This window comes from Lissotriton helveticus, chromosome 3_1 (assembly GCF_964261635.1).
Source record: "Lissotriton helveticus chromosome 3_1, aLisHel1.1, whole genome shotgun sequence".
NCBI lineage: Eukaryota > Metazoa > Chordata > Amphibia > Caudata > Salamandridae > Lissotriton > Lissotriton helveticus.
The window spans coordinates 803,563,236-803,582,973 of record NC_136061.1 but is presented as its reverse complement, the minus strand read 5'-3'; the positions used below and the strand labels follow the sequence as shown (position 1 = coordinate 803,582,973).

Here is a 19,738-nt window from a genome sequence, read left to right as displayed (position 1 = left end):
GTGCATCAGTGAGGTCATCGAAAGCTTTTATCCATGCAGTCCTTGTAGCACCAATAATCTGATTTTGGGCCGTATTGAACGGTGGTGGAGGTTTCAAAAACTAGGCAGCCACATAACCCATGTTGAGAATTACTGACGTTAAGAGCATACGCCATTCCGCTGACAGTCGCTGTCCAATCAGACCGGCACATTCATAAGCATCAACCTAGAGCTTACATCTGGGTTGTCACTCCCGGGCTGATGTTGCATGGTGCCATCTTCTTTTTTAGCAGTGAGAAACAGTTTTGTCTCTGGCACATACCCATCATCCCTCTCAACTTGGTGCATTGTACCTGGTTGTTGCTGCCTTTACCATTTCTCACACCTGGCTGTAACTGCCTTCAGAGTTTCTGCTTTGTTTTGTAAGGACAATGGCTCTGTGCTATGCTGTGGTGTGGTGCAGTATCTCTTCTTTCGGCCTTACAAGTAGGCTTCCTGCGTACTCTCTGACTGTGCTCCTCTATAGGGCCTTCACCTTCTTCAAGGTCCTTGCAAGATCTAAAGTGGTGCTTTGACTCCACATACGCCGATCATAGATTGTGCAGTTTACGTGACCATGGCAAACTCTCCTGAATCGTATTTCCTCGGGCACATATGCCCTACTCGTCGTCAGTTGTAGAGTCCTCCCTAGCTCTGGAGCACCTAAATGACCACACCAGACATAGAGCTTTGTAGCATGTTTTTATTCTTCGGCATGCAATCGTTAACTGAACGTATTGCATCTTAAACTTTATTGACGAGACACACCCCAACTCATTATGTAACTTATGAGACTGCCGAGGACCACAGGGTCCCACAGCACATGATCACACAAGATTTGAAAAAAGCTTTGTAATGGAATGAGTACAACAATAAGGTAGAGAATGTTCAGCAACATTGGTGGTGCATCTACAGTCTAGATGCCATGTTTCTCTCTGACAGTCCATGCGAGTGTCAGGTCACATGGATCCGGCTCTGCATTGTGACTCCGCATCTCCTGTGGGTGGTGCCTATTTTACCCGCTGCTATCCTTCTCCTGCCACAGCCTTTTTGCGGACCCTTAAATGACAGTGACTGAAATGTCACTCAATTTATCCCTCATCTGTGCTCCTACCATATAGTATTTGGGCCTGGGAGTAGGTGCAACCATATTGGATCAGTAGCAATGGTCTGGCGGCAGGCAAGGGCAGTGCTGCTGTTGTGGTGGGCATTGCCAAGCTGCAAACTGTGGTGAGCAGATTATTGGATACTGCTTGGACACCTGGAATGTTTCATAGCTGCCCCACCATTCTTTTGTTTGATCTTCTTTATGCTCTCATTTCCTCCTGAGAATGTCGTGAATGAAGATGCTGAATGTAACCCTTGTCTACCAATTTACGCTCTTTGATCCGTAGTATGTCTTTGAACTCAACTTATCTTATGTTCTCACCGGTAGGATCCTTGTCAGCACTGGTAAATTCAGTCGAACCTTTCACTTTTTCCCCCATTTCAAGCTATTTTAGTTTTCCAGATTGCATCCCCCCTTGTTTTGTGGTCATTCAAAGTCCACTCAATATTTCACAGTCTGGTGATATCTTGATATTTACACATCAAATACCTTTATTAAAAGAAACTCTTGCTAGATCATTGTCGGGGAGTGCTCCTATGATATGTAACTAAATCCCCCCAGGACACACTACTCTCTTAAGAGATATTAAAAAAACAATTTAACCACCTGGAGATGTATTACAGGAGTGCCCCAGGGGCACAACGGATGTGTGTGACCACTTTGCACATCCCTGGGGCACTTTGGTATTACAGAAGGGGCTGCAAAAACGTGTGAGCCCCTTCTGTCATACCGATGGTGCTGGCAGACATAAAGCGCAAGCTCCATCATCAGAGGGTGTCCAAACATTTGCACGGGGCATGGCCCTAATCATATGAGGCAACCTAATTGCCTCTGCGCCCACGCCGTATTACACACACAGGTGGAGAGACAAAGAAGCTGTCAGGAGGTGCGCTGACAGTGCCCCACCTAAGAGAGCCCTCTGGAGGTAGGAACGGGAGTCCCATGGACACCCAGCCATACCCTTGCAGGTGTGTGCAGTCACTCACTGCATCCACCTGCAAGGGTATCTCTAATCCCCCTTCAAACTGCAGGCGGGTTGCCACCTACACTGCAAAACACTGTGGCATTAAATAAGCCCCTCTGAATGTGCTGCCCCCAGGGCAGCACTAGTTCACTTCTTCCCTAAGCAAAATGCATTCACTATAATGCAGTGCATTTTCCTGGTTAGCGCTGGCTACACCTTTTAATAGGTGCACCAAACGCTAATCAGGAAAAAGATCCTATACTGTAATAGGGCCCATGGTCCTTCAACAACACTTTCAAACTTTATGTTATCACCTTAAATTTAAGGGTACTTTCAGTGGAAATGGCTTGGTAGCCAGCAGTAATTCATGACTTTGGCCTAGCATTTTTATTTTCTGATTTTCAGAAACCAACGCCCAAAGATGAGTTTGTTTCTGAAAATAAAATAGCATTGACCATGATGGCCTCATCTAGTTTTTTCACTTTTTGTGACATCCAAGGTTTTCATGGTGGCCATGAACAGGCATAAACTGCACCATAATGCCCACGGCCGCCGCGGCCAGTGCGACTGACGCTGGAATCTGGGGATCACGGTTCGATCCCCGGCTCCGGCGGCAGGTTAGCCCAGCACCATGCGACTCTGGGCAATAGCTTGCTTAATCTTCCTGACGGCCCCCAGCGCCTAGAGACACTAACGGGTGATTGTGCGCTATACAAATGTGGATTAATAATAATAATTAATAACTCTAAATGAGGAGGGACTTCTGACATCATGGAGGCTGCAGCGTTGTGATGGATGCAAACTTAGCAGTTCCTCCACTTCATATTGATGTAGAGGAACCTGAGGTTGGTGGAACAGAGCATCCTCAGGTTGGCACAAGATGTCCGCATCCTAAATTCCCCTATGAACACATGGAAGCTGTTATACATCACTATTTTGATTTAATTCTATTTCACATTGGATATTGAGTATATGCATGAACTTACTTGATCTCCTTTGTAATTTCCCTAGACTAGGGCTGATTCTCAAAAGCATTTATGAGTACTAAAATCAGCTGCTGCTCCTCTGTTATGGCGGGGGAGTGTCACCAACCCTGCCAGCACTACAGAAATTGAGAAATCATATGATAATAAACCAGGTTATTGTCATTTTGATTTTCTTCCTGGCCCGTCGACTTGGGTGGGGGTGAGCCAAATTGATGACATGCACGAAGCGGTAGTGGTTGACACTGCTTCTGGTGTCCATATCAGTTTGGCCAGTTGTCTTAGGATGGCCAAACCAACATCTTTCCAACCCAAGCTGCATTGCTAGGCGGAGAGAACAGTGGGCACAGGCTCCTCGTTGGAGCAGAAAACCAGCCCACTCAGGCGAATCCCAGTGCTTCTCTCATGCTCATACGAGCATGGGAGAAGCACTGGGAATAGACGTAGGGGAGTCTGGGAGCCTCAGCCTGTTCACAACAGTCAGCTGAAAGCAGGAGAATGGCGAGCGGCAGGTTAGTTCTATTTTTTGTTTTCATATTTTGTCCCACTGTGTTGCCCCACCATTTTCACCTGATATCAGCTGCTACTGACTAGAATTAGTACTACGAGAGTACTCGTTTACGTCCTCTTACAGACCGCTGTGACCAGGGCCAGACTGGGAACCACAACCGGCCCTGGCAAAGTGCTCGGCCACCCCATCCCCCACTCCCCCCCTCCCCATTCGGGGGGGTTTGGAGGTGCGCTGAGCTCTTTGCCGGGGCCGGTTTTCGGCCGATTTTGGTACAGGGACGATTTTGCATCTATGCTGCAAAAACGTCCCTGTAACAAAAACGGCTCCCAGGGGCCCAAAAACGGCCCCCACCCGTGCAGCGTACCAGGTGATTGCCCGGTACCCGCTAAGGCCAGTCCGGTCCTGGCTGTGAATCGATACCATAATGTTAAATTCTCTATTAGTAAAATATTCTCATTTTATTTGCATTTTAGAGTTTATGGGGGAAATTCAGAAAGGCATGTAAGAGTACGTAAAAGAGTACTAAAGGAGTGCAACTCTATGTACTCCAAAATGGCCTTTTAATTATGCCCCAATATTTATGTACCACTTTTACGTCCTTTGAATTGTAATGGAATTGATAGGCTATTAGTTAAATTGGTAAAAAAAATATTTTTCATGTGTTGATATTAAAAAGATCAGGTGTTTTGATGAATGTTGGTATTGGAACACCAGATGATTCAAGAAGAGTTTTATCCATTTGTAAAGCAATCTGACGTCACCTATATCTGGTAAGGCTTAACAAAAATACTGCTTATAAATACAGAATTGAAATAGGGGAACAAATAAGTGTGATGTTTCATGAAACCCTTGAATCAGCTGTTTTTTTCGGGTCAGCTACGTTTCTTTGTACAACCAGAGTTGCTTACAACTGACTGGAGGGCACGTATGTAATAGAAGAACTGGAGGAGATTGACTGTTCCTATTTGTCTGCAGGGCATTAATCTCTCTGGAGGGCAGCGTCAGCGGATCAGTGTGGCAAGAGCACTCTATCACCAAAGCAACGTTGTTTTCCTGGTAAGTGACATTATTGGATTTCCGTGTCATTGAAGCAATTCATTGCTTCATCGGGGTTTAGAGTGAAGCTTTCAAATACTTGCTCCAGTGATCGTCCTACAACAGTACTTTCTGAAATAAATTCCAAACCTGATTAAAGTCAGAAATAACTGAGAAAATAGTACAAAGATTTAATGGATTGCTGAGAACTGTGAAATTAGAAAATGACAAAGGACCTCAGAGTTCTTTGGCTTTGTGAAGGCTTTGAACTTTGGTTCATGCCTCTATATCATCAAATACCTTCTCCATGGCTGCTCCGCCCTTGTGATGTAACTGTGGGGGTAGTTTCTGCCATCTATGCTGCAGCTGATTTAGGACCTGTGGTGGTTTCGAGATGCCGTTAGAAGGGAATAGAGATGTATGTTCTTTTTTTTATTATAGACGCATTCTGAAACCAGAAAATATGTTTAATAAAACAATAAAATGCATGAGGTTAAAATGAGACTGTTAATTCCAATGTATTATCCATGGGGTAAAGTACTCGTTATTCTTCTTCATAATGGCATTTCAAGTCACCAAGATGTCAAATGATAATATGGAAGAAGTATTATGGAGGTCGAGTGCTTACATAAAGGTAAAAAAGTCCAAATTGTAGTACACCTTTCTTTATGGAAGGGGGCACTTTATTTCTAATAATACCGGTGTTCTTGCTTCCCTTTTTTCAGTGATTGGTGTACTGTTCTTCATGTTGGAAGTGCTCTTTCTGAAAATATGCATACATTTTTCATTGACCTCATGATATAAAGCTAGAATCCTGTTGGCCAATTATTTTTTATTATTAACGTTTTTTTCTGTCAGTAGTATATGAATTTGACCTTCGGTCTGTATCACGTAGACGGACGTGTGCCTCTGCGATTTCTATTTATCAGCAGTAAAAGTTGTTGCCAGAATTTGAATTTGTTGGCCCTATCGCAGAACTTGATGTTAGCACCATACTGCAACGTATAATATACTTTTTATTGTTCACAGTGGTGTGACAATACATAACATTTTGGACAACAAAACAACTCAGTGCTGGCTGCAGTCATTATGACATCACATGTGAAGTGCACCCATTTTTACAGTAATCATTATGCTGTTTTCTTATGGCGGCTGGGTGGTGAAGACACAGCTGGACTGCTGAGTAGGAAATATATACGTGTTCAAACAGAGATAGTATCCATTTATCATGGGATATTAAATGCAAGCTTCAGAATATTTAGGAGTTATAAGACCATAATTAGTATAAAGGTTATAACATAATGTGTCTCAATATCTAACTAAGTACGTTTTAAAGGTACATGGCTTTCTAGATCCAAATACTCTAGTGAGTAAAATTGTGGCTTTCGGATTAATGATTAATACTGCTCCATTCCTTACACAGTATTATTTCTCACCCAACCTTACTAAACAACATTGATGAATACCCCTGAGTGTACATGGGTGGTACATCTCCTTGTCCACTTTGATAGCATTTTACAATGTCTGGCTTTATCCTTTTTTGGAATAAGGTGCAGACACTCATGCATTTAAAGGCAAGAAGAAAATATTTTTTTTTATGTTTAATTTTTCATGATCCTTTTCTCGAGCACCATATTTTTAAAAGGTTAAGCCTGCAACACGTCTTATTTATTTATTTTTGTATTTATGTATTGCTTGAAATTGTGTTACTGGTAAATGGGGTGTGAGCCCTGGTCAAGTAGCCACCACAATCCTAGTCAGAGTAAGGCAATGGAAAAAAAAATAACCTGTGCTTAACTGTCTGGCTTGACACACTGCAGTCAGGCTTAATTGGTGCAACACTCCAAACAGTAAAACAGTGAAAACACCTCACAAAAAGTTCCCACACCAGGTTAGAACAATGGTGCTTAATATAATAATTAAACAAGCCCAAAATGAAAAAGATCAAATCAGTGTAACCAGAGTTATGATTTAAAAAATATATATATAAGCAGGCTCCTAAAAGCATAAAGCACCATCTGAGAATATCTGGTCATCTGGTCCAGGTCAAAGTCAAAAGTTCAGGACATCCGCGATGGAGTGTAGTTTGGGTGCAGTTCCAGATCAGTCCAGCTGAAGCTTTGTGATAAGAGTCCCTTTCATGTTGGAAAGGGCCTCAGGGAGCAAAAAAGGCATTGCTGGTAGATTTTGGCATGGTGTAAAGAGCAGTCCGGGCATTACTAGTAAACAGGCTGGAGCTTCACAGTGGCAGTCCTCTGCATTGATCGATGCTTGCTGTGTGAAGAGATGGGCTGGTGGCAGCTCTCACTGATATTTGATGCAAGCGGCATAGTTCTGGCACCAATCGGCCTGTTCGTGATTGCAAAGAGCCCAAAGCTTAATTTAGGAACCCACTAAGCCACACCACACTAAGGGCTATCAATTGGGTAGGGGGTCAGTAACTCGCTGAAGATGGGCTCAGGAGCTGTGGGGGAGCCCTTCATGGCCCTAGATCAGGAGGCCAGCAGACTGGCCCTTTCGTTTCTCAGGGGTCCTATGTTCTAGATGGGTTGCAGGTTCGGTTCTTCCTGCCCCAGCAAGAGGGCAGCAGGCAGTAGGTAATCACAGCAGGGAAGTAGCTCATTCAGCGTAGCAGTCCAGCATAGTGGCAGTCTTTTCTGCAGCACAGCAGTCCTTCTTCCAGGCCGAGTATTCACTGGTTCAGAAGTATACTGAAGTAGTGGTATCTGAGGTCCGTCTTTGATACACAGTTGTGCGTTGAATTGGGAACAAACGTCTAGAGGCATGCTTTTGAAGTCCACAGAAGCCCTGCCTTTCTGGCCCTGGCTCCAGACTGTATACATGGGGTGTGCAGCCCTTTGTGTGGGAAGAGGATGCAAACTATTTAGGTGTAAGTGGGGCTGGGCTCAGTCCCCCCCATCCTGTCAGTAATGGCCCGTCCAATCACACCTAAGCCTCCACTGTGTGTGTTTGTCTAGGATTAATATACATAGCCCAACTGTCAACTTCACCCACTCGTGTGGCCAGACACAGGCAGCAGGCACCAAATGCCTAAAGCAAGAAAATAGCAATTTTCTTAAAGTGACGTTTTCAGAATTGTATTTTAAAATCCGACTTTACCATAAATTAGGATTTTAAAGTAGGATTCCATAGACACAAAACATGAACTAGTTATCTCTTCACAATTGGAAATTCCACCTATAAAATGTAATAAGGCAACTTCAGTGTTATCCAATGGGAGAGATAGGCCTTGCAGTAGCGAAAAATTAATTTAAGAGTTTTTCACTACAAGGACACTTAAAACGTTCCGAAGATATTAATTTTAGACTTAGAGAGAGATCATCATCATCAAGGAGTATCCCCTAATTCACCACTTTTGCGGTGATGAGGGGTTGTGCTATAAGGCTTTAAGACTAAACAAATGTTGGAGTCACAGGCTTCTCCAAGTCCAGTCACTAGAATGTTAGCCTTAGTGCCATTGATGGAACAGTAGCCGTCCATCATACAGTGGATTAAGGGGTCCAGGCAGAACATATTGTTGGTTGCATTCTCAAACCTGTCACCTGTGGTGGATTTCTGTATCATCAGCGTACATTTGGAATTCCATTTGGTGCTGCTTGACTAGATGAACTTGGGGGCATATGTAAGTATTGAAAAGTAGCTACAAAATGATGTAGCCCTGAGAAATGCTGCAAGACATTTGGGGTCTAATGCTGGTCCGACCGCCAGCGTTGTGGGATCAGGACCGGTTGGAAGGTATTTGGCAATCCCACTGCTGAATTATGAGCTGACCAGAGTAGGAGATCAGAAACATGCCTTTTACCATTGAGCTGGGCTGGGCCCCGGAAAAGAACCAGAAAAGCCTCAATGGCAAAAGGCATGTTCACAAACATCACTGCATAGTGTGCCATGCACCCATGTGGTGCCTGACACAGGGTGCATGGGTGATTAGTGGGGCTCCACATGTGCTTTTCAGGCCCCATAAAAGAAGACCAGGGGGGACGGTGGACCTTCTTGGGGCCCTCAAATTCTCTTTTCTTCTGTCTTTTCATGGCGGCAGAGGGACATGGACATTGTAATCCTGACGGCTGTGCCTAAGCAGACACTGCCGCCATTCAGTTATTACTAGTCTGACCGCCACCCTGAAAAGATCTCGATCCTGGCTTTCCCCCCAACTGCTGGCATCATTATCCGGCGGTTTGACTGCGGCCCTAGATGTCGGGTGAACCACCACCGACAGCTTGTCAGTGGCGGGCCGTTCGACATCGTAATCGGGGTCTTGGCGTTTAGAGGATTTAAATGATCCAGTCACAGTTATTTTGGCAGCAGTTGGAGAGACATTAATGGATAAATGGTCTCACAGGTCTGAAAATACCTGCCCACTACTTGAGTCTTTATGGTAAAATAGAGTGGTCTAAAGCTCTAGGGGCTGCGGACAAGTCATGGAGTATGTGAGCAGTTTTATTGCCATTGCCCAAGAAAAGAAGGAACTCTCCCTTCATTGTTTGCGAAGGCAGTCTCTGTACATATAATTAAGACTTTTATCAAAGAGTTGGTGCTTACGCTTCATATAAACTTGAATTTGTTTTGTTATATAATCCTCATCATGATTTTGCTGATGAATGGTAACATGGAGGTAGATCAGTAGGAAGGTGATATGTTTGGGTCAGTGTATGTTTTTTCATGTGGGGTAATGATGTCATGTTTCAGGTGTCCAGAGACTGAATCAGAAACAATACAGGCATTGATCATGTTAGAAGCAACTCTTTCAAGGGAAAAGAGTTGTATGAGGCATTCTGCTGAGCAAAACTTCATAGGAGACTTGAAGCTTTTGTATTGGCAGCCAAGTTCTCAAACCTTGGTAGTTTCCCTCTTTGTGATGGAAGTGACGGAAGAACAAATGCAGTATGCAGTGGGTTCCAAGAACTGAAGTAGATTTCATCATTTTGCTTGGATGATCATAGTCAATTTCGTAGGCCCTCTAGGTTAGTCGCTTCTCAAACTTCCCCTGGTATTCAATTCACCATTAGTGGAGTCTTTTCTTTCTACAGCAAAAACTTTTTTTTAAAATAAAATCCAAATCTTACATAACAACATTGAACTCTAAATAGCAATGCACTACCACTAATCCTTTGCAGTCATCCTGGAATATCCCCACTTGAAGATCCTACTAGCCCCTCTGAACTACTGACCTGACTCCCTTCATGAAGCCTCTTTCTACTGCAACCCGCATCAGAACATTATTAACATGTCCTATCTAACTGACATCTTTGCTGCCACACTGACAAGGGGCTAAATTATTCTTTCACTAATTATGCCCAACCTTGACCAGAATGATCCAGCAAATTACCATCCTTTCACTCATTTGTCCCCTGCTTCACCAAAGCCCTTAGAAGGCAGCTGTCAATCAACTCTTATCCAACACTTAGTGATCAGGATTCTAATCAGGATTCGACGCATGCTACAGCACAGATATAGATGTGCTCCAAGTCCTAGATGAAACTCTCAGACAAAGGTGATCCTTGTCTTCTTGTCTTCCTGGACCTCTTAGTGGCATTTGACGCTGCCAATCGTAAATTACATTATCTGCAGCCAAATTGGCCTGTCTGGCACTGTCCTTAGCTGGCCCAACTCCTCCTTCTCCAAATGCCACCAGTATATGAAATTTAGCTGCTCAAAATCACTTCTGATGGAAGTTTTGTGTGATGTCTACCAAGGCTACATTCCAACCCCCATGTTCTTCAACATTTATAAGAAAGCCCTTGCTGCAATCCTAGACCTTTACAATATCTTCCTACACAAATGATTTGAAGACTCTCAACCTTTGTGTCATCTGCAGCAGATATGCAGCACTAAATATTGTGCCTGCAGAATATTAAACAATGGATGTCATTGGTCTATCACACATTTAAAACATTTAAAGCTGAATTCCTTTTAATCAGCTGTGCTGTGGACATTTGCAGCAATAGTTTGAGCCATGGCCAGCATCACTGTATTGTATAGGTTCTCTCCTACTCTTCGCTCTGATGAAAACTGTCAGGCTTGTATATTCATACTATCATCTCCCTCAAGGAGTATACCAATAGATATTGCATAGTTTCAAATCAAGGTCCATCAGATTTTTAAACTCTGTATTGTTCTCAGCACATTCAAAACAGTGGTACAAACCCTTACCCTCTCCTTTATTTATTGAGGTAATGCCTTTCTAACCGGCCTCCCTAACACAGTTCTCCTCCCTTTAAAGGTTGCCTTCCATGTACGAGCTCCTCTTAGTACTCATGGATCTTTTTATATTACCCATATCCTATTGAAGCTCACAAGCTTCACCTCACAGTTTGTATCCAACTGAAAATACTCTGCTTCATTGACTAAAACCATACATCCTCTAGCCTACGTAACCTTCTTTCTCTGAACAGCCTACCCCAATTTCAAGATTTCATTGCTTTTCAATCCAATGAAAGCCAGACTTAAATAATCCTTGCTAGAAATGAGGTTTCTGGTTATCAAAGGTATGCACCCGGTTCATGCAGAAGCCACAGTTTTGGTCAGGGTAAGTAGATGCACACTAAAAGATAACCTCTGCTCACCCTCTGGTAGCTTGGTACTGAGTAGTCAGGCTTATCTAAAAAGGCAATGTGTAAAGTATTTGTGCAACACACAAACAGTAACAACGATGAATACACTACAAAAAAGCCTCACTGTGTAGTACGCGGTGATTGAATGTGCTTTTGGTTACTTTATATTTAATTAAGATTACCTGGTCAAGAATGCATTTAGACTCTTTCTGCTAGGGAACCGAACGTAACTACGAGTACTTTTTCTTCGATATTGAAGAGGGCAGCCACACACAGGGCAGAATATTTGTACACATTGGGAGCAAAACGTCGCGTTCACGATATTACTGCTTGTCACGATTGTCCTTACTTGAGGGCACACAAAGTTATAATGCTTGAGTATTTCCGGAATCTTCAAGCTAGCTACAGGCAGCAACATCTTTGATAGTAACCCCTGAAGGAGGGACAGAAGTCCCGAAATGCATTGGGTTGGGTCTTCAAAATTGCTCAGTTAAAACTTGATGCCATGTATAATTGATTTTTGCTAGAAGGTCTCATGTTTATTTGAGAGATGTATATTTTGAACATATACAGAAATTTTATTTGAATTTGGATTGTACTATTGGATTGATTAAATTGAATTTACGTTATCAAATTGCTACTGGTTGATGCGTGTTAGAGTCCTAGTTGCCCATTCGGAGCTAGGCCACTTCTTCAATAATATTGCATAGATGTCCAGCAGACACTATTCTAACACCGCACACCTATCGAACAACAAATATTGAACCTAGTTTAACAGAGTACGCTGCTCACCTACTTTACACACTTTCTAAAAGTGGCATTTCTAAAAAAGTAATGTTAAGTTCAGCTTCACCAGTAAGTAGGATTTATCAATACCTTTCCAAAATATTACCAAGAATGTCTACTTAAAAGTGTATTAAGGAATTCCCAATGATAACCTAAGAGAGGAGTTGGCCTCAAAGTAATGAAAAATTAAATAGGCTCTTTGTCAGTACCAGGACAAGCAAAACATAAAGGTACATGTCCTTCATTTAACTTACATAGCACCCTACCCTTTGGGACTAGGGCCTACTTTAGGGGGTAACTTTTATGCAATAAAAGGGGAGTTTAGAGCTTGGCAAATAGTTTTAAATGGCAAGTCGAAGTGACAGTAAACTGCACCCACAGGCCCTGCAGTGGCAGGCCTGAGATAGGTTTAAAGGTTACTTCTGTGGGTGGCACAATCATCGCTGCAGCCCACTAGTAGCATTACACTAACAGACCCTGTATATAGGGTATACCACCATAAAAGCGACTTACAAGCAAATTAAATAGGTCAATCAGATTTACTCCAATTATACACTTCTTCAGGGAAGAAGCACATGCACTTTAGCACTGATTAGCAGCGAAAAAAGTGCTCAAAGTCCTGAGGCCGCCAGAAGGCTTCTGCAAAATAAAGAGGCAAATAGCAAAAGATTGGGGGAACACCACCCTAAGGCTGACGGGTCTAACAATCCATTTCTCAACTCACTTCCACCTCCACTAATCCCTTAAATTGCCTTCCCTCCTCTATTTTTGACTTTTGATTTTCATTCAATTAACTCTCTGGATTTATTGTTCTCTTTCTGATCACCAGAGGTCTGAATCAATTGCTTAATTGAACTGCACATTTGTATATTTACAAAAAGTCATTTTTTTGTTTTCTGTTATAATTTGTTATCAAGACGTATCCATTTAATTTTTTCTATCATTTATCTAACAATTTAAATTTTTAAGTTGAGGCAAAAATATATTTTTACTCACAAAACTCACACAATAGTTCCAATATGTGTTTTCTTTTGCTCTGTGGAGAAGGTTCAACAGATATTTCTCAACCATACTCGCTATTTGCTGGACTTTTTCTCAAGTTCAGCTGAATTTGTACTTGTATTGCTTGTTCTGTATGTCCTACTGGATCCAACTGCTTTGCCACTTGAGTTGTCTGCACTATTCTATTTGATTTAATATCTTCCAAAGCCTCACATAATCGGTGATGAAATGCTGTTGGCCGAATGACAATGACACCTTCGCTATTAATATTCCTAAGTGTGCCATGTATGCAATTATGTATCTAGTTCCTTGCTTTTCTGTTAGCGATTCATATTTCATCAGCTGAACTGAATATTTTTTTGAGGAAGGACTCTGCCGAAAATTGAATTAAATCTCTCTTAGAATTGCAAAAAAAGGATACAACTTTACTGTTATTACTATACAATAATGATTAGTACAGATTTACATAGGTTTCTCAATTCTAAAACAAACAGACTTTTATGAGGTCTTAGCTGCTCCCTTGAAAAGGATAATGAAAATACACAAGTCTGATTTCTTCTGCACTGGTAATTGCCCATTGATATTTTTTTAAACATTTGGTCATTTTAAGTACATGCTGAAGTGGCACGTTCTGTCCCATTTCCGCATATGTTACCTGCCCACATTACATATGCCAAGGTATGTTCGACAACCTCATTGAGTAATTCCCACATCCAAGGGACTGGAGCAAGGCATGACAAAGTCAGCATTAAAAATCTCCAGCAGCGGGAGGAGGAGCCTAGCATGGGACAAAGATGGCCGCGTGATCGTGTAGCTCCGTAAGATCCGTTCCACCGTTCGTCTATCCTGCCACATATCCTGATACCCGAAGTTTGATGGGGGAATAGTATTGCTGAGCCCTGGTGAAATTGCGGCTCGAAAGGCGTACATCTACCCCCCCAAAACGTCGTTCGAAGTTTTGGGCCTCTCTGTCGCCTGGGCAGCGGACTCTGGTCTCGGATGTGGCTGGGACCTAATGCGACAACAGCGGCAGTGTCTACCGGAAGTGGTGCCCTCTCTTGGAACCATCTCTAGGGCCCACCTCTAATTGCTGAGCGCTTCTAAGTGGCTTTTCCTGCACGAATCAGCCGCCCTTTGGTTCGGTTCTTGGAGCGTTGGAGAGGTGTGAAGTACTGTCGAAGGTGTGAACTAGTATGACAATCGACTGGTTTGCTTGAGTCCTCTTTTATCACCCTCCAAGGCGGCGAGATCGGATTCCGAGAAACCCTCCACCAGGGGTGGCAGAGTCCAGAGATCGGTCCAGTCCAATAAACTGGACAGATATACGCTCCCTAAGAGATCTCCTTGCGACCAGAGACAACTTCCTGCACCCGAGACCACCTCCCCGAGTGTCGGCTCCGAGCCTGCATTGCAAGATATAATGGAGGTCGTCACCAGAATTGAGACATCTATGGTGACTAGAATGGATGCGCTTGACACCAAATTAGACTCGGTTAAGATCGATGTTAACCTTCTGCGTACAGACCACGCTAAAACTAGCGAAAAAGTGAAATCCCTCGACATCAAAACATCGAGCCTGGTAAATGACACCGCTGAGCTCCAGAGAGAGGTCCGGGCCTTACAAGCGGCACGGAAGGAGACCCACGGCTGCTTGATGATTGTGAGGGTCGTAATCGGCGCAACAACATTCGCATTTCGGGTGTACCCGAAAATGCGGAAATGCGTATGCCTGATCTTTTCGTTGAAGACCTGATCCTTAACCGCCTGAAGCCTAAGGGACTCAGCAAGTTTTTCACGGTGGAAAGGGCGCATAGAGTGCCGGGCGGGCCGCCGAAAGTGGGGGCTCCAGCTAGGCCCATGTGTGCGAGGGTTCTGAACTTTCGGGACCGTGATGCCATTTTACAGGCCTCGCGAACGGACGGGCCGCTACGGTATGAGAATGTTACCGTGTCCTTCTTTCCGGACTTTACGCAAGCTGTACAGAGGATGCGTCAGAGTTTCCTCCAAGTCAAGCGGAGGTTGAGAGATAAAGGGATTAAGTACTCTATGCTATATCCTGCTAAGCTACGAGTCGAAGCGAATGAGCGGACTTGGTTTTTTGATAATGCGGAGATGGCATCGGACTGGATGGACACTGTTAGCCCTGATGACACTGGAGAACAGCGACAGGACACTGAGGATGGTCGGCAGGGCCCAGAATGAGAGACTCCCGTCTTAAGCACTTGCTTGGTTTTTGATCATGGGGGGGGTTATGGCCTTTTATTATCGTGTAATTGTACTGATTTGGACTAAAAAGCTTGTTCTTTGGGGCGATTCTTCTGGGGGATGGGTCAGGGGCTGCGCGGCAGGCGCCTCCTCTTCCTACATTTAGTAACCATTGTTGGGCGGGGCGACAGGCACACTGCGAGTTGGGGTTGGGGCGTTGTCCTGATGCAAGGGTGCAGGGTGGGGGGAGGACTTCCAAGTGTGGGAGGAGGGTTGTTTGCTGTTGCTTGGTTTCGGTTTCGTCTTGAATTGCATTGGGTGTTGACGGATATGAGTGTGCGTGAGGGAGAGGGGTGAATGTCTTGTTCCAATCAGGGATCGGGGATTCGGGTACTGAGTTGGAACGTGAATGGCCTGGGGGACAAAATTAAAAGGGGCATGGTCAGTCAGTTTATCAGGCGTCACTCGCCGGATGTGGTACTTCTGCAGGAGACTCATCTTGTGGGCAATCGCTGCATGGCCCTTCATAGAGGGGGTTATAAATTGATCGCACATGCAGGGTTCACGACAGGCTCTAGGAGAGTTGGGATCTTGGTGAAGAGGGCCTTTCCGTTTGAGTTGCAGGCTACATGGTTGGACCAGCGGGGCAGATATGTGGGAGTGTCCGGGAGGATCGGGGGTAAAGCCGTTACTTTCCTTTCTGTTTATGTTACCCCGGCCCTCCAATCTGACACTTTTAAAGATCTCGCTAATGTCTTCCTCTCACTCCCACTTGTTCTCCTGGTCCTGGGTGGTGATTTTAATACTGTTCTGGCTGGCAGCTTGGACCGTGTCCCGCCGAAATCGCATCCTCCGGCGCGTCAGTGGCTTTTTGAGTTCTTGGACTCTTTGGGTCTGGTTGATGTTTGGCGCCTTTTGAATCCTGTGCTCAGGAGCTATACGCATCTCTCGGCGGCACATGGCTCTATGTCACGGCTTGATTACATCCTATTGCCCGCTGATATGGCCGACATAGTTAGGGAGGCACGCCATCTGGGTAGGGGTATCTCCGATCATTCCCCAGTTTGGGTTCGATTGGAGATGGGACAGCCTGTGGTAGGTAGAATTGCACCCATCAATGCCTGGCATCTTCGAGACCCAGTTATTAAGAAAGAACTGTGTGGGGCTTCCGAACGCTACTTTCAGCATAATCAGAGAACGGTTGATTCGGCCCAGACGTTGTGGGAGGCCTATAAAGTGGTCTTGCGTGGAGAGGCGTTGTCTCTCATCGCGGGTAAGAAAAAGAGACGTTTGGCGGAAATCAATGCGGCTGAGGCTGAGATTGTCCGCTTGGAAGAACGAGTCGCCGGTGATGCAACTGCTGAGAATCGGCATCAGCTACGCCTCAAACAAGATGAATATCACGGGCTGTCTAGGGAGTCGGCTGTAACGCAACATAATGAGGTCCAGAGTAGGATCTATGAGCATGGTGATAGGGCTGGTAAGCTTATAGCGTGGCTGGAGCGAGGAGATCGTGCTTCTCGGTTAGTCCCTGAGCTTGACGGTGCTGGTCCTGAGCCTCTAACAGACCCTCAGTTGATCGCTGACTCCTTCGGTTGTTACTATAAAGATGTCTATTCTTCGTCGGATGCACATAACGGCTCTGAACATGCTGAGATGGTTAGAGATATTATTATGCCTAAGTTGTCCGATGATGACCGGAAATATATGGATTCCGTTATCACAGATGATGAAATTGGGGGACCTATTAGGAGCATCAACTCAGGGAAGGCGACAGGCCCCAATGGTATTCCCATTGAGCTCTATAAATTGAATGCTTATAAAATTGCGCCGCATCTTATAGCCACGTTTGTTAAAAGTAAGGAGGTCGGCGTCCTCCCCTATGATCAGCGTATTGCTAATATTGTTGTGATTCACAAGCCAGGTGAGCCCCGTGCCTCCCCCTCTTTCTATAGACCCATCTCCTTGCTTAATGCAGAGCCCAAGATATTGGCCAAATTACTGGCGATCAGGTTGGTCAAGGTGATTTCCACCTTGGTGCACCGGATCAGTCGGGCTTCATGCCACGCCGTAGCACCGCACTCAATCTTCGACGTTTGCATGGCGTTTTGGGTAAGGCCCGTGAATTGTTACAACCCGCCATGCTGGTGTCTCTTGATGCCACCATGGCCTTTGACCGGATTGAATGGTCATATCTCTTCGCTGTGTTGGAGAAGCTGGGCTTCGGGCCCAAGTTTATCGGATGGGTGCGTTTGCTTTATACCGCCCCTTTGGCTCGCGTGGTTGTGAATAATTGTCAATCCGGTGACTTTGAATTGGAGAGGGGGACGCGACAGGGGTGTCCACTGTCGCCCCTTCTGTTTGCGTTGGCGCTGGAGCCCTTGGCTGCTTGGATTAGATGGGACAGGACAGTGCCTGGGCTGCGGTGGTCCCTTGATTGGGAAGATAAGATCTCTCTTTATGCTGATGATGTGCTTCTCTATCTCACCTCACCTAGGTCCTCGCTCAATGTTTTTCTAGACATTCTCAGAGTGTTTGGTGAGTTCTCTGGCTTTGCTATTAATTGGGCTAAGTCCATATTGTTGGTACTATCCGGGGATCCGCCGGTGGTCCCGCAGAACTGCCCTCTCCAAATTGCTACTAAAGGTTTTGTCTATCTGTGAATCTACGTTGCTTTGGACGCCAAGACAAGGTATGTTGAGAATTTGCTACCGCCGTTGGTTAGACTGCGTGCTGATGTTGAGCGTTGGAGGGCGTTGCCCTTGTCACTTTTGGGCAGAGCGGTACTCTTTAAAATGTTGGCTCTTCCGCGCTTTTTATACATTCTCCAAAATGCTATGGACCCAGTGCCTGCTAAGTATTTCAAGGAGGTTGAGGCGCTCCAGAGGCTGCTCCTCAGGGATGGTAGACCCCGCATTGCCTATACCAAACTCACCATGGCCTGGTATGATGGTGGTATTGGGCTCCCCGATTTGAGGATATATTATTGGGCTTCCCAGTTGGCAGCTATTAATCAGATAGTTTACGGCCTGCCTGGAGACCCTGGATATGCTATGGATCGTAGTCAGTCCCCCGGAGGAGATTTCCTTCGGGCCCTGTATAATCGGCTGGGGCGGTTTTCTCTTGCGGGTCCCACCTCTCGCGCAGTAAGGGTTTGGCATGCGGCTAATAAGAATCTGGGATGGGAAGGGAGATTGACTCTTGCGACCCCTCTCTTTAGCTCCGGCAAATTGGGCAATCTGTGGACCACCAAGGGCTTTGACAAGTGGGAGTTGATTGGAATTGGTCAGATAAAGGATGTCTGGGGGAGGGGGGAATTACTGACCTTCGAGGCACTTCAGCAGAGTCACCACCTTCATAACAAAGAGCACTTCCGCTACCTGCAGGTCAGGCATGCCCTTCTATCTCATGTCTTACCGGGAGACACCCTTCCCGAGGCCTCCCCCCTTGAAGATCGTGTATTGGATGGTCATCTACCCGAAAAAACCATCTCCTTGATTTACCGAAAGTTGATCAATCACATGGAAGACCTGCTGGGGTCTATCAGGGAGGCGTGGGGAGCCGATGGATTAGAGTTGGATGATGAGGACTGGGTTGAGGCTGTGTCTTCCCCTAAGGTGGTAGCGATACAGATGAGGTTGCGCCTGATACAATTGAAGATTCTACTAAGCATGGGCGGATTTTGCGAATTGGCAATCCGCGAACTTGCGTATTTACGGATTGGCAATCCGCAAAATCCGCGAACTCTCGCGAATTTGCGGATTTTTTTTTGTGTTCGCAAGGATTTCTGCCAGTTCGCGAGGGTTCTGTACCAGTTCGCAATTGCGAACTTACTTGTCGGCTCGCAACGGCCGCAACTATGTTGTTTCTACATCTGGTTCATCATCACAGGTTCACAGCACCCTCTGTTTCACCACTGCCACCCTCTGGTACACCCATGCCACCCTTTTGGTTATGAGGGTGAAAAAAAGCAAGCACACCTGCCCTGCTTCAACTGACATGAATTAATTTGGGATTGATTAATGTGTCACTGAATTTAAACTTCCAGTCTGGCTGGCACCTGCTTCCTTATCTGTAATTTGCTTTCTGTTGCAGTGCAATTTTTTTTCACAGGACCTTTGTGGCCTATAGTTGCAAGTAGGCAACTGAACTCTGAAGGGGCCCCTCAGGAAGCACTACAGGGAATGGTTACTAATGATAAGATTGAACTTTTGCACCTGCTGAGTGCTCTCAGTTTTGTCTGTAATTGCTTTCTGTTGCAGTGTAATTTTTTTAACAGGACCTTTGTTGTATACTTGTAGCTATTCTCTGAGCCTGCTGTGAGGGTCAGAGCAGGGTCATAGAATAGTTGCAAGTAGGCAAATGAACTCTGAAGGGGCTCCTCAGGAAGCACTACAGGGAATGGTTACTAATGATAAGATTGAACTTTTGCACCTGCTGAGTGCTTTCAGTATTGCAAAAATCCAAATATCCAGCAGCATCCACAAAAAGTAATCCTTCCAGGTCAAGATCCAAATCAAAGTGACCAGCACATGAAGAAGGCACTGGGAG

At 45.0% G+C, this 19,738-nt stretch overlaps 1 protein-coding gene across 3 annotated transcripts in view; it reads left to right on the top strand.

Annotated features, from left to right (window-relative positions):
- ABCC8 (ATP binding cassette subfamily C member 8) overlaps window positions 1-19,738 on the top strand; it is a 1,340,683-nt gene that overhangs the window by 909,070 nt on the left and 411,875 nt on the right. For all 3 annotated transcript variants that reach the window (XM_078681060.1, XM_078681061.1, XM_078681059.1), the window contains one exon: window positions 4,560-4,640. In XM_078681060.1, coding sequence (XP_078537186.1) covers window positions 4,560-4,640 — 81 coding nt within the window. The remainder of the gene's footprint in view (window positions 1-4,559; window positions 4,641-19,738) is intronic.